General features: G+C 51.3%; 2 protein-coding genes across 20 annotated transcripts in view; one reads left to right on the forward strand and one right to left on the reverse strand.

Annotated features, from left to right (window-relative positions):
• Nucleotides 1-3,216, reverse strand: part of Kcnd3 (potassium voltage-gated channel subfamily D member 3) — a 209,177-nt gene extending 205,961 nt beyond the window's left edge. For 2 of the 3 annotated variants that reach the window (XM_021734764.3, XM_021734762.3), the window contains exon 1: nt 2,552-2,810. The gene's annotated coding sequence lies outside the window, so the exon portion shown is untranslated. The other variant, XM_040287394.2, reaches the window with a different exon arrangement.
• LOC120890528 (uncharacterized) lies at nt 1,947-11,779 on the forward strand. 17 transcript variants are annotated; one of them, XR_013428033.1, is made up of 4 exons: nt 1,948-3,186; nt 4,092-4,201; nt 11,099-11,170; nt 11,338-11,779. XR_013428033.1 is itself a non-coding variant. In XM_078027006.1 (3 exons), exons 1-3 carry the CDS (start codon nt 1,999-2,001, stop codon nt 7,402-7,404), a joined length of 1,302 nt encoding a protein of 433 aa, XP_077883132.1. In that variant the 5' UTR covers nt 1,957-1,998; the 3' UTR covers nt 7,405-11,779. The 17 variants fall into 17 exon arrangements, 2 of the variants coding, with proteins under 2 accessions (XP_077883132.1, XP_077883131.1); XR_013428028.1 differs by having other exon boundaries at nt 1,960-3,186; nt 4,092-4,129; nt 9,559-11,476; nt 11,581-11,779; XR_013428029.1 differs by having other exon boundaries at nt 1,960-3,186; nt 4,092-4,129; nt 9,559-11,170.
• Nucleotides 11,780-14,776: the final 2,997 nt, after the last annotated feature.

The raw sequence follows: 14,776 nt of genomic DNA on the forward strand, positions 1-14,776 counted from the left end.
TTATCCCAGAATGGAGCTCAAAGAGGTAGGACCTGCAGAGGGGTCAAGTGACAAAAAGTAAGACTATTGAATCAGAAGATACCCTGTGGAACCCTGTTTGGCCAGCTGCATGGCTGTACAGCCTGAGGGGATGATACTGTTTCCCTTCCATTCTCCAAGTTCAGCTCCGTCTGACTCCCAAGCCCCAATGCCAGTACCTGTCTCTGCTAAACTGAGTCCCATCACCTGACTCTCTTAATCCTAAGCCAATTTCCTCTTTTCTAAAGGCCATGAGTATTTTATAAACTGCTTTTATATGGATAATTGAGAGCTCAGGGGAGGGCAAAAAATACCCCCCTCTGTAATTATCATAAAGTCTTTGGTGCAAGGCCAAACATTTACCCCATGAATTAATGCCGGACAATCTTCCTGAAGAAGGTCAAAAAAGTACCAGCCTATCTCTAGAGCCTCAGAATTTGTCCTCCTGGTTAAAGGTACAAAAAAGAGCAATCATCCCATTGCTACTTTCTCTGTGTGTGTGCACACACATGCGTACATGCACACATACATGGATGGGCATACACCTGGGTTTGGAAGGGAAGGACAGTGTCCCACTAGGTACCATTCCCAAAGCCACACCAACCATACCAGCATACAATCCTGCAGGCATGACCTGCTTGATCAGGGCTTTTCCATGGCAGCTACTGCACCACTCACCGCTGAAGGCACCAACACCTCCCAGAGCCAGCCTGGGTATGAATCCTGCAACAGGCAGTACCGTGCGGCCCCATTTCCAGCCAATGGCACTGCACATGCCTCAAATGCCAAGGTTTTACTAGGACGTGGACGCTTTACAAATGAAAAATATGAAGCTATTTTTGTTTTTGGCAGAAGAATTTGACAGTGGAAAAGATTTGGCAGTGGGGAGGGGGTGGGGAAGACATTTAAAACAGGTAAGCTCTGAAAGGACAAAGGTAAAAAATTCTGGAAAAGGGAAACACATTTTTTTTTTCCTGCTTTAAAAAGTCAGCTGCCCTGTTAAACAGTTTCTGTTTTGAAGGTATAAGACCAAAAACAGGCAGAGTGACTATAGAACCCATCCTAGGGCTTGACACCGAACTTCAGCACAGGCACAAAGCAGCAAAAATGTCATATCCCCAAGGTCTGCCCTTCAGTGACCTCCGTGGAGAGTCTATGGAAACTTACTTTCCATAATCTTATATCACATCCCCCTTGGCTCGGAATGGGGCTGGTTTGGGGACAGGGGAAGGTGCCCAGGATCCAGAGGGTTTCTACTGTGTCCCCAGGGTTTGGGTAGGAAGGCATGAAACTGACAAGGTGAGTCAAGCTGGAGATCTGAGGGGCACAGGCCTGGGACACAGAGATCCTCTTCTCTACAGTGCCACTCCTAGGCTGGCCAGGGCACTTTCCTGAACTCTTTTTCTTCAACCTCAACAACAAAGGGGAACAAGTCACTAATCTTTCTTCCTCTGGGGGTCCCTGTGTATTGCCTTGTGTTGCATTCAAGTAGAGACAAGAAAAAATTAACACGTAATTCCTTTCCGTGTGCCCATGTATGTCCACAACGGGCAAGGTGCACATGCCTTTCCTTCAATTTGTGCACACCCAGGAGCCCCTTCTACGGACATTAAACATCCAGAAGTAACAAAAAATAAGGCGGAAATTTATCATATATATTCATGCAAAATACAGCAACACATGCTCGGTCTTACAAACATTGTGCCTTAGGACCCCAAGAAAGTTCAGACGCTCTCTCGCAGGGAATACACTTCTTTTTGCTGTTAAGATTCCAGGTCTGGAACCTCAGCCTGTTGCTGACTTATCAGGACAGCCCGGGAGAAACGCAGAACATCTTGGATCTGATTCAAATGTCAGCACTAAACAAGCGCAGGAATTTAGTTGATTCCAGGTAACTTCTCTGCCCAGTCCCTTCTGTCCCCCACCCCCAGTGTAAACACCTCGTAAAGCAAGTCACTGGAACCCCTTCACCAAGGCTGCATGGCCTCTGGTGTCACTGAGAGAGACCTTTCCCAGAGCTTGCAGGGTGGAAGGGGCGCCGGGCAGGACCAGATGGACGGGTCCCCAGCCTCTGGTAGGCACACCGCAGGCTCGCCGGGCCGGAGAACTTTGCAAAGCGCCCCAAACCGCTCCCAGCATCCACTCTCAGCCATTTCTCTCCTTCTCAGCTCACAAAGAGCGGGGACCGTGCAAGCCGCCGCCACCTGCAGCGGGATCCTGAGGCGCTGCCTCTGGCACCCCGGAGGGAAGGCAGGCCAATGGAAAGAGGGCAGAGGTTCACACCCCCACCCCCAAACCTCACAGCGCCTAGCTGCCCGGAGGTGGCTTCACAGCCGGAGGGAACCGACGCCTCCGGACCGGCTGCCGGCTCCCCCACGGCACCGGCCCCACCCCCAATCCTTCCGGCGCCCCAGCGCCCACCCACCCAGGCGCGGGAGTGGGAGGGTGCCTCGTGGGCAGCTGGAGCAACAGGCGTGGGAGCAGCGCTCCTCTCACTTGCTGGCTCCAGAAGGCTCGGTCGCGTCCCTCTTACCTTCGGCGAAGCAAGCCCCAGGCCCCGCGCCCCGCGCGCGAGGAAGCTGCGGCCGGGAGCCGGGGGCCGCGGAGGCGCTGAGCGCCCAGCCGCGGGGGGAAGCGCCCAGCCGCTGCCGCTCGCGCGGCTCCTCCTTGCCGGCGAAGTCTTGCTCGCTCCCTCCCTCGCTCGGTCGGTTCGTGCGTCCGTCGGTCCGTGGGGCCCTCCCTCCCCCGCCGCCGCCACCGCCGCCACCGCCGCGGCCGCTCCAGCCCCAGCTCGGTAGCGCGTCCCCTCACCGCCTCGCCGCTCCGCTCACGGGCTCGCAGGCTCCCTCGTTGGCTCCCTGCCCCCGCCGCTGCCGGCGCCGCGCAGAGCGGAGCCCTGCCGGCCACGGGCTGCCTCTCCCGAGGTCCCTCTCTGGAGGAGGTGGTGGGGGCGCGACGCAGGCGGGGCGGAGAGGAGAGTCCGGGGGAGGCGGCGAGGCTGCGCCCTCGGTTCCCTACAGATCCCCGCCGGGCCGGGCGGCCCCAGGCCCGGCCGGAGAGCGCCGAGCAGCCAGGCAGCGGAGGGAGAGAGGAGGAGGACCTGGAGCCTCGCCGCGGGAGGGTGCCCAGGGCGAGGGCGTGCGAGGGGGAGTGACTCCGCGCGCGAGGGTGTGTGTGAGTGTGTGTGTGTGTGTGTGTGTGTGTGTGTGTGTAGAGGGGCGCGCGCGTGAGCGGTGATTGGGGGGGAGGGCGGGGGGCGGGGAGACTAGGCAGAGCCTGGTGCGTCTCCCCGGGCGAGTGAGGAATCCTAGGGTGTGCCTGAAGGTGGTGAAGTGTGCCGACGCGGGTGTGAGCGCGTGTGCCGGCGAGGGTGGGCACCAGGGTGAGTGTGGCAAGGTGAGCTCGGCCTGGAGGTGGGGGAGGAGCGGGGAGTACTGCGTGAGCGCGTGTTCGGGGGCGTGTGTGGCCGGAGACCCAGGGAGAGGTGGCAGGGAGTGCCGGTGTGTGCGCGCGTGGGGTGTGTGTACCTAGCAGGGTGTTTCTCATTCACTGTCCACTCGGCAGTAGCACCTGCTTGAGGCCAAGCCTGGCCACCTGGCGAGGTGGAGCCCATCACCGCGCAAGCTTCCGGGCTAGCCCCAGGCGCTGTTTGTACCAGGGCTGGAGAGATCCCTGGAGGCTGGAGTGGGGGACACACGGCCCATATCCCACCGAAGAGCTGCTCTCCTTCTGGAGTGCAAGGGCATGGCCCAAAGGTCGGGATTTGCTCTTCTAACCCGCCACGTGTACCCAGTACCCAGAATCATGAGTCCGGACTTGGGAGCGTGAATTCACACCTGAGCCGGTCCCTTTCCTCCCAGAGCCGGCCCAGCCCCAGTGACCCTTCCTGAAGTCCTTAGATCCTCATTGCTTGTTCCCTTGACCTAGAATGGAGAGTGGGAAGTTGGCGTGCGCCCCCAGGGCCGAATGTCCAGCTCCAGTTCCCACCCTCAGGGCGGTGGCGCGCAAAGGGCTGAATCCCTGCTGCTGTGCTGACCGGCGGCTCCGACTTTCCCTGTTGTCTGTCGCCTCAGTGCTGGGAATCCCAAGATCTCGGCCTGCCGCTCCGGAGGTGAGACAGCTGCTTGCCTTTGCCAGGACCGGAACGCTAGGCTTGAGCGATCGCAGTTCTGAATGTGGAGAGGTGGGTGCTGAGACATACACCGAGAGCAATACAAAGTGTTTGGCGAGGGCGAGATTGTACTTGCCAGGGCAGCTCTAGATCAGGCGCTGGAAAAAGACCTTCCAGAGTACAGAATAGGGCTTTTGGCTTGTGACAAACCCTAACTGTCTTTCAGTTTAAGGGGTGAGTGTCCGTTATTGTGATCTGAGCTTACAAGGACTATTGTGAGACCTTGGAGGCTTAGAACCCCTAATTCACACGTGCCCTCTCACTTGGTGCAGAGCCCCTTTCAGTGTGTCAGTCTGAAAGGTGCACAATTGGCCTTTCAAGAGGTGGGCGTGGGCCTCATTAGCATTTGCCTGGAATCTCTGAGCTGTGTGGGATTTGCATACTGATTTGCATACAGTAATAATGATTAACAACACTGCCACTCCCTGGCAGACCAGGGAAGAATTCAGGGAAGGCTCTGGCACTGATCCCACCTCTCCTCCTCCCCTCTGGGGAAGAGCTGATTTTCTCACAATTGCCATCCTCAACGGCTGTGACCCCTAGAAGGTGCCTCAGTCTCTGGGTAGGCAAGTCCCAGAAGGGACACTTTTCCTTTGGTCATCCACCCCATGTCCAACTTGGGTGAGTTGAATCCCACTCCTCTACTTCTACTCAGGTTTGAATCCCTGTACATTCCCATTATTTTGCATCTTTGCCAGTAGCTCAGGGGCTGGCCCCAAAGCTTGGAGACTTCAGAGGACAGTTAGCCTGGGGACTTGGTTCCTTCCCCAGAGTGGTCAACTAGTGGGACAGCTGTGGCCTCCTGGGACTTGTAAGCCCTGTGAAGCCAGGACACTCATTCAGAAACTCCTTGCTCCATTCCTCCCAGTCTAAGTGAACTAAGGATAGACTGTTCTCTCTCTTCTGAGACTGTTCTCTCTCCAGGTTCTAGAGATGCATATGAGAGACTTGGATTTCTAGTCCAGGCCAGTGTGGATTTTATTTACGACTCTTCCCGTAGCCAGGTGACCTGGAAAATAACAGTGAGTGAGGGGAGAAAGGATGTCCCTGGGCCACTAGAGGATCCACTGTCCAGGGAATGCGGGTACTCCCTGGTCCCCAGCCCTCCAATGCGTGTCTTCCAGTACTGCCTGTTCTCCTTCCCGCTCTGCCTCTGGCCCAGCCTGGCCGGGATTTTCACTTGCTTTTCCCCCATGACACGGCCGCTTTTCCTTTAACTCTCAGCTTCTATTTAAAAAGCTAATTTGGGAGCTTGTCGATGCTCCCAATTCAGACATTTTAAATAGGAACTGAAAACCAGGAGCTGCCAGGGCACTAGATTTTCTCCTCTTGCCCCTGGCACGGCTGAGGCTTCGTTCAGTTTCTCCACTAGCGCCCTGGCTGTGTGTGTCTCTGTGTGTGACTCCCGCAAGCTCAGAGAGTATTTCAGGCTATCTTTTCTATTTAAAGACGATGCTCCTATGGATGACTATTCTGTGTGTGTGTGTGTGAGTGTATGTGTGTGTCCTTTCCAAGCTGTGCACACATGAGGATTCTTCTTTAGTCCCCTGGCTCTGGCCGCTATTTGCAGAGCTTGTCATCGTGTGGACCGTGAGGGTAAGCAGCAGCTTCGCTCAAAGTCGGCTGCCTCTTTGCTGACATGCCAAGCCAATGTGTCTGCTGCTGTTTCCAGGGACTGCTCTGCTCGGGCTTGCTCTTTGAAGCTTGCCTCAGAGTATGCTAAGGGTCGCTCCCACCCTCACTGCTTGTGACTGTCCTACTTCAGCAATCTGTTCCATCCTGGGAAAGAAATTTTGGATTTGTGGGCCTGTACTTCTGAGGGTTACAACTTTCTACATTCAGAGTAATGTGCAGGTAAAAAGCATAGATTCTGAGGTTGGAGCTGTCTGGATTTGAACCTGTATTTGCTACTATTACCTAACGGTGTGAACTTGGGGAAGCTACTTAATCTCTCTGTGCCATGATTTCCTCATTTATAAAATGGCAATAAATAATACCGTTGCATAAAAGGGTTATTCTGAAGATTAAATGAACTAGCATTTAAAACAGCACCTGGCACCTTGTAAGAACAGTATGATCTTTGGTTGTTGTTGTTGTTGTTGTTGTTTAAAATAGCGGTGTTGCAGGCAGGAGAAATGTAGCTAGGGAGGAAGATAGAACTGCTAGATTGTGTACACACACACACACACACACACACACACACATGCATATAACAATAAAAAGGCCAAACCACAATCCCCAATGAGTCAAGTTTACCTTGCTGGGAGAGCCGATTCCCTAAGCCCCAGAAGAGGGAAGCTTCCCTCAAAGGAATGGAGGAAGAGTCTTAGGGGTAGGGATGAGGAAGGGACTTCCCCTTTCAGAAGTCCATGGGGAATTTCCTATGGGCCAAGTTCCAGGACCCTTACTGTTAATTCTTCCCCAGCCTCCCTGGTTTACCTGACCACATAAAGTCAAGATTTCTGGAAGTGGAGCCACAGTGAGGCACTTAGGAGGGGGGTGGCCCCTCATTTAACTCCTAGGGCTTGGAGTCCTCTCACTCGGATACTGCCCCTGCCTCCCACCCCCGATCCACCGCTGGACATATGAGTATTGACTCAGTTGCCATCAGAGTCCTTGTCACCTCCAGAAGATGGGGCCCCAATGAGGCCACCAGCAGGAAGAGGAACTACCAAGGATGGAGGACAGGAAGGCTGCCTGAGAGACCCAAAGCCATGTGCAAGTCCTGGATTGTATCAGACTTTGCATATTAATCTGAAGTCAAGGAGCTACTCCATGCTTTGATCCTGGGTGGTCGATATCACCAGTTTTATGGATGGGAAACTAAAGGTAGTGGTGGCATTGCCAGGGGGGTGTGAGGCTGAGTAGCTAGCAGAAAGCTCTCTCCCTCCTGCCACCTCCCAGGATGCTGACTCCCCTCTCCTGTGAGTAGAGGGCCTCCACCAGACAGGGTCTGCCTACAAGGACACATGTGGCCTGGCTCTGTAGGCCTCTCCTGTGTTTGGTCTCCACAGGACGAGGCATGGGGGGCTTGGTGTGTGCAGGTTGGGGTTGTAACCTTTTGAGTTATTTTCAAGTTAAAGTCTGCCTGGGGGATCTCAAAGCTCAGTGGTGACTCAACTCTCTCTTATTTTCCAAGGTGGGGTAGGTGGTGGTGGTGTACAGATGCCAGGGAGCTTTGTCCCTCTCAGGAAGTTCGGGGACTCACCTGCTGAGCGTCAGCCCAGATCATCCAGTTGGCCAAGCCAGGATATGCTGTCCAATCTAGTGGCCCCAGTGGCCGAACTCAAAGCCATCAGGTGCTTCCAGTCCCTTCTTGAAGGAGAAGAACCCTCACCTACTTCCTGAAGCCCTCCCCTCCTTTGGGAGGCCAGTCGTGGCGTGGGTGGCCATCTCATAAGACCAGTCCTGTGGTGGCAAACTGGAAGCCATCAGGGTTGCTGGGCTCCAGTGAAGCTTCCAAAAGCCAGTCCTCTCTGCGGACCCACGGCCAGCTCGACACCTGCTCTGACCAAGGCGGATCCCAGGAGAGTCCTCGCCTTGGTGAAGGGCTTTCTGCTCATGGAGACGTCTCTTGCAGAGAGAGGCCAGGAAAGGAAGCCAACCCCGGGAGGGGGAAAGGCCCTGATCACCTGATTATGTGTTTAGTTTCTTGCTAGGAACAATCAGGAGGCCTCTGGGTGGAGGCCACGGACACAGCTCTGAGGTGCAGTGATCTGTTCTCCTCCAGTGGCTCCTCTGTCTTACGTGCTGATGTTTCCCAGGGCTCTTTCCTTTTCCCTACTGTTTCCCAGAGAGTTTGTCAGCCCGTGGTTTCAGGTTCACCCAGCTGCTTCTGCTCCTTCCCTGAGCAATCCCTGGCCCCTCACCATCCACCGGGCATCTCCACCTCTGCGCTCCATCTCGCCACTCCTCTTCCACCATCCGCAATCGGCTTTTTCCTCTAAGATGCTGTTCCCCTCACGTCTTCTCCTTTTTAACCTTACCTTTCTCCACCCGCTCACACTCTATTTTCTAGCACACAGCCTTTTTTTTTTTTTTTGTCTCTGACAAATATCTCCCCTGTCCACATCTTGAGGACTTTATTCATGTTGTGCCCTATTCTAGAGATGCCCTCCACCGCTTCCTGTTCCCCTGTGTCTTCTCTGAGCAAACTCCACTCAGCCTCAAACCTTAAACACCCAGTGCAGAGTTCAGATAAGCATTGGTGAAGTCATGCCCCACTCGGGGCTTCCACGGTCCTTCCTGCGCACCTCAAACTAGGTTCTTTGCACCTGGGTGGTCTTAGTTGTCGGACGGTGGAGTCTTTTTCTGGCCGTTAAGCTGTGTAAGCCAAAGGACCTCAGCCAGTCTTGAGTCTCAGGCTCGGTGCTTGGCACATTTTGAATTCATCTTAACCTTCGTTCCCATGGGCTGAGAATGTGGGATGAATTTGCCAAGGGGTCAGCCTCCGGGCCCTATCTGATGGATCTTAAGCCCTGGCGTGAGGACAGAGAGAAAGGACAAAGGTGTTCAATTGGGGGCTGATCCTAGATGAAAAGAGTCCCAAAGCCCTCCTCCTAGTGCAGGAGGGGCGCTTTTCAGATCTACAAAGTGAGTCCGTGTTGCCTGCAGAGACCTGGCCCGTGTCCTTCTCTGGAGCCAGATTGGTTTTCAGGGGCCTCTTTTCTTTCCCCATCGGCAGGATGTCAGTTACACCCCCAGAACACCTCCTTGGGAACAGCAAGGTCATAGTCAGTTGGAAATGTCCCTGGTTGCCTGCAGCCGTGGCTATGTTCATCATAAAGATCAGTTTGGGGGCCTGTTGGAAACCCATTAGCTAGAACCCGGCATGGCTTAGGAGGTTACCGAAACCAAAGGTTGCTGGACTCTAAGTATAAAATTGTGTGAAAAATCACATCAGCAAATGTGGGACAATGGAAGCTTAATGGTGTGAACATGGGTTCCGGACAGACCTGTTTAAATCTCGGCCCTGTCATTTACCGGCTGTATGACTTCAGGCAAGTCACTTTACTTCTCTGGTGCTTGGTTCACTCACCTGCAGAATGTGTTCTAATGATGGCACCATCTTCATGGGGTTCATGAGAATGGAGTCAAATAATACATATAACGTATCTCACCTCCAATAATAAACAACAAAAAAAATGTTGGTCATGAAGTTACTGTAACTGAGTCCATAGATGTCTGAAACTAGCTCCTTTAAATCTTGGGTACAGTTTCACAGAGTTTATTTGTAAAGCAATTTGGACCAGTTACTTGAGTTCTTTCCATGTGATCACTGTTCACACTGGACTTCCAGAAGTGTGCAAAATCAGGGAAGTTTGCCCCCTGACTTAATTTTTCCATTGCCTCCTCTTTTCATTTTGTAGCATCCCATTTCTGCATCCTGGACCGCCAAAGGGCCCATTGCTCCCCATTCCCTCCTCATTAGCAAGAAGAGATGAAATTGTTTAAATTAACGTGCAAGTGACTGTGTCATCCAGAAATATAGCTGAAGATATTCATATTTTAAACAACAGAGCAGTAAGCTAAGACAAGGAAATAGAGTGGGTGGGATTTCAGCATTCATCAGAGTAATGGGGGAACTTTGGAGAAGGGTCTTCCGACTTTCTGACTTGAGTCCTGTCCACACATAAAACTGGTCTCTACGAAGCGGTTACAAGCAACAAGGTCAGCCATTCGGGAACTCTGCAGCCAGAAAACTGAGTCTGCAGCCTTGGCAGAAGTTTGTCACGAGAGGATCTGTGCACTGATTTTACACGGACCATCCTCCTCTTGGTGAACAGACACAGCCCATGACCATCAAGGCCCCGTCCAGCGTGGCACATCTCTAATGCTCCTACTCAGATGCATTTTTCCTTCAGAGCTCAAGTTGAGGTTGGGTGTTTGCCTCCCTAGGTTTGTGGAAAACCCAGCTACAAAATCATTAATTTCTTTGATGAGTCAACAAAATAAACAAAGACAGTCTGGCTGCTGTCGTATGCTTGGTCATAAGAGGTTTTTGGACTTCTCTGCATAATCCTTGTTTAAAGATGAGTCTTCGTGGCTCTTTAAAAATTCTTTATCATGGAACATTTCTAACCTACACAAAAGATGAAAGAATTGTATGATATTCCCCCTCGTTCAATGAACCCTCATTTAGCTTTTGATCATTACCAACTCGAGGACAATCGTGTTTCATCTATACCCTATCCATCCCACTTTGAAGCAGATTCCAGATACCCTTTAATTTCATGGGGAAATATTTCAGCAACTGTACCTTGGTGGGAGTCGAGAACAGCCACAGTGCTGGGCATGGTGGTGCAGGCCTGTAATCCCAGTCGCTTGAGAGGCTGAGGCAAGAGGATCACTAGTTCAAAGCCAGCCTTAGCAACTTATCAAGGCCCTGTCTCTAAATAAGATAGAAAAAAAAGGGCTGGGGATGTGGTTCAATGGTTGAGTGCCCCTGGGTTCAATACCCAGTACAGCCACAACAATAGCCTTCTCCAAGGGAGAAATCCTTCCTCCTGACCCTCGTGTTTGTCCAATTCTTGTATCTGGGTCCAGCAGTAGTCCTTGGGTCAGGCAATCTCAAGGGCTTGCTGAATTCTGCCCAAAGTCTGCCCTATTCCTTGGGAAGAAAGCAGGATCTATGAAATGGCTGAGTGGTGCTCCAGGTGCAAGATTTCTAGGATCTGCAGGGCTTCTGCCCAAGAGCACAATGAGGCCCAGGCTAAGAGGCAAATGTGGTCATGAATCCAACTGGACTCCATGTTTTTCATGCATTATTTCATTTAGTTTCATCAAATCTTATTTTACTCCCAGTTTACAGATTTAAAACAACAACAACAAAAAACTAAGCTCTAAGCTAGTGGTTCCCTGCGGCAGAGACTAACTAGATGCCAATCAAACTTAGTTTCTCTTTTTTAGGGGACACAACTGGATTACATCCCCAGGCTCCCTTTCAGTTAGGTTTGGTCATGTGACTAAGTTCTTGACAAGGTAAGTAGTATAGTTTGGATCTGGAGTGTCGCCCAAAGACTCGTGTGCTGAAGGCTTGGTCCCCAGATGGTGGTGCTATTGGGAGGTGATGGAGACTTTAGGAGATGGGACCTGTAGAAGGGAGACCACTGGGGGCACCTTCTTGAAGGCTGTATCTTGTTCCCCAGTGCTGCCTCTTCTCCTTCCTCTCTTTCTCCCTCTTGTCGACGATGAAGTGAGCCACATCTTCCCTGCCATGATATTCTGCCCCATCACAGGCCAAGAATGAACAGAGCCAGGTGACCATGGACTGAAAGCTCTGAAACTGTAAGCCGAAATAAATCTTTTCTCCTTTAAGTTGATTTTCTCAAGTATTTTGTCACAGCAACGAAAACTAACAATAATAGAGGCCAATCTCAAAAACCATCCAGGGTAATCCTGCATGTTCTCTTTCTTTCTCCATCCACTGGATGAATGGAGAGAATTCCAAGAGATTAAAGGAGGGCAGAGCCACAAGAAGAAAAGAGCCCGGATCCTTGGAAGACTGTGTCACACAGAGACTCCTCCCAGCCTTCTATGGGTTGTAAAAATGAGCAAAAAATAAACTTGTATTATGTTAAGCTGCTGAAATTTGGGTGATGCGTGTTAAGGCAGTAAGTCTACCCTGACCTTCAGTGGCACAGATAGGATTTAAATCCTAAGTCCGACTGTGGCAACATCCAGTATCCCCTGTACACAGCACCTCTAGGCACGACAAATATGAATTGCTTATAAGAATTTCCTTCCTGCTCAGCTTTTGATAAAACCGGCTTTAAGAATCTCACATTTTAAGACTTTTCCTGTCTAGTATATAGCCGCTAGCCACAAGGGGCTGTTTAATTTAATTCAATTTAATAAAATTTAAAATTCACTTTCTTCACTGCAGTGGTCACATTTTAAGTGCTCGATAGTCCCATGTAGCTAATGGTTACCACGCTGGACGGTACAGATGGAGACTATTTCCATCATCACAAAAAAGTCCTGTTGGACAATGCTGTCTTAGATACACCTGTGTTCACGGTGCCCCCTTCCCCAGGCCCGTGCAGAAACCTGGGGGAAGCTGGGGATGTGCCCAGACCCAGGGCTGTCATAGTTCCGGGGGTTTTAAAAAATGGACACCAACCAAGGAGGCCAGTACTGCAGCTCATTGTCCAGAGCAGTTTTCTAAAACACAAGCCCAGGACTGTCGCCTCTTGGTTGAAGTTGTTCTATGAATCTCCGTTGCCCCCAGCACTGAGCACACCTACCCCAATGTGTCTCGTCCTGTTATCAAATCCTTGCTGACTTCTGCTTTCCTGCTTTTCTCTTCCTGGACATCTCGAACCTGGTGCTCCCTCCATGTTGGAAGAGTCTTGGTGTTCCCCAAACCTGCAGGTTTCCTTTCCACGGGAACGCTCTCCTTCTTCCCCACCTCTGTTGAACTAACACCGCATGGCAGACTGTGCTTGGAAACACGTCCAACCCGCCCACCCCTCTACCCGCAATGGAACTTACCACATAGCCCAAGGGAACAGCAGATGTTTGCAATGCACGGACCAAAAGCAGAGACAATTATATGGAGGGTTTTCTCAAGAAGCTTCTGGGAACGCCTTCTGAATCCTTCTAAATTATGAGTCTTGCTTCCTCTCTCCCCTCAACAGGCATACATCCATACGTCCCACTGACTTCCCCGACAGAGTCATCAGGGAGGGGCCCTGCGAATGTCTCAGCAAGTTGTGATGCCCTGAAACCTCGGCTCCTTACCCCCTCAGCCTCTTGGAAACAAGTGCCACTAAATCCAAGCACACTGGGGCTGGGGTTGGGGCTCAGCGGTAGAGCGCTCACCTAGCATGTGCGGGGAGCTGGGTTCGAGCCCCAGCACCACATAAAAATAAATAAATGAAACAAAGGTCTATTTAAAAAAAAAAAAAAATCCAAGCACATTCCCTACCTCTCCTTCCAGCTGCCATCCTATCCTTTGAAAGGAGGCCTGATATACAGAATGGGGAGAGTGGTGGTTACGGTCCAAAGCTGTGCTGTGGGTCTTCCCTTCATTGTAATATTTTTATGGGAATCAGAGCAGATCCAGGCAGTGACTCCCATGCCTGAGACATCCCGATAAATCGCCAAGGCGGCTCTTCCACAGCTCATAACTAGTAAATCAAATCTATTGAACAATACATTTACTGCAGATTTAAGAAGTTGTTCTTCCATTTTTTAAGTGTATGTGTTAAATCATACTCAGAGTCATAAAGAATGGAGACAGCCGGCCTGAGAGTGAGAGAAAAAAAAAAAAAAACGCATGCCTAAAGAAGAGGTTAAAATGTTCCTTGCCCTTTGTCGATGAGCGTGAAGACCCTTTGTGACAGGCCCATGGGACTTCCTCTCACCCAGACGACCAGAACCCCCAAAGTGGTAAGGTCTTGACTTCTTAACTACTGCCTGAGTCCGTTTTGCAAATACAAGTTCACTGTCATTAGGCTCCTTTAAGGAAACACACTGTAGCCTTCTTCATGAAATACTGAGCGGTGGGTTGGTGGATGAGGGGCAGAAGGAAGTTTTCTTCTATTACTCACTTCATCCTATTCAAATGCTGCCAAGTGGAACTCAAGTCCCAACTCCAGGTGCTGTTGGCGAGGACACATGAATAGGCTCTGTCTCATCTGCACACCCTGCCCCACCCACATACTAATAAGAACCTGGCATTCAATAAACATTTTATATGAACTGATAGGTCTTTGTGCACTCACGTTAGTGTAGCAAACACCAAAAAATTCACTGATCCATTCAACATATACGTACCAGGGCCCCCCTGGTCGAGGTGCTGGACATATATGGTGGTGAACAAGACGGACACAGCCCTGCCTTCTTGGAGTGGAGCTCATGGTTTAAAGAGAAAATGAGTCTGCACTTTGCAGTGAGTGATGTACAAAATCATTCAAACCTCATTGGAGGGTCAGTGGAGGTTGAGGGATGAATAGATGCTAGATTTAAGAATTCTCAAAACAAGTCCACGAGGCAGGTTTATCCTTATCCCCATCGTTCAGATGAGAAATTGGAGGCGATTGTCACCCAGCTGTGGGCAGTGACAGAGCTAGTGCGTGTGATGAGTGTCATGGACTCTGGGGCAGCATGTGGTCCAGTCTGAGCACTCGGGAAAGCTTCTTGGGAGGAGATGATGTCTGAGCTGAGTCTAAAAAGAAGAAAGGAGTCAGCCAAATGAACAAGGAGTTGACGTGAGCACCAGATAGAGCAAAGACAGCAGGGCACGGGGCAGGGCACAGCGGGCTCAAGGCTGGGCAAGCCGGCCCACAGAGGTCTTACCTGCCAAGATAAAGAGTAGAGCTCTATGATGCAGGCCCCAAGATGCCTCTGCTTTGGGCAGATCCATGGTGCAGCCAGATATATGTTTAAAAAAAAGAACTCTCTGGCCCAGAAGTGTGAAGGATGGATTTAAGGAGGACCAGATAGGAAGCAGGGGGACCAATTAGCAGGCTCATGCAGTGGACCAGGAGAGAAATGATGAGGACCTCAACTAGGGCAGTGGTACTGGGAATGGAAAAGAGAGGACATGAGAGAGAAATATGTTGGAGGTAAAAACAATCAGGA

This window comes from Ictidomys tridecemlineatus, chromosome 11 (genome assembly GCF_052094955.1).
Source record: "Ictidomys tridecemlineatus isolate mIctTri1 chromosome 11, mIctTri1.hap1, whole genome shotgun sequence".
In the NCBI taxonomy this organism is placed as follows: Eukaryota; Metazoa; Chordata; class Mammalia; order Rodentia; family Sciuridae; genus Ictidomys; species Ictidomys tridecemlineatus.

Coding starts and splice junctions, on each gene's coding strand:
- LOC120890528 (XM_078027005.1), top strand. CDS start 1,999: ATGGCCTCTGGTGTCACTGAGAGAGACCTTTCCCAGAGCTTGCAGGGT. Junction 3,187..4,091: donor GAGTGACTCCGCGCGCGAGG/GTGTGTGTGAGT, acceptor CTGTCGCCTCAG/TGCTGGGAATCCCAAGATCT. Junction 4,130..9,558: donor CTCGGCCTGCCGCTCCGGAG/GTGAGACAGCTG, acceptor TTCATTTTGTAG/CATCCCATTTCTGCATCCTG.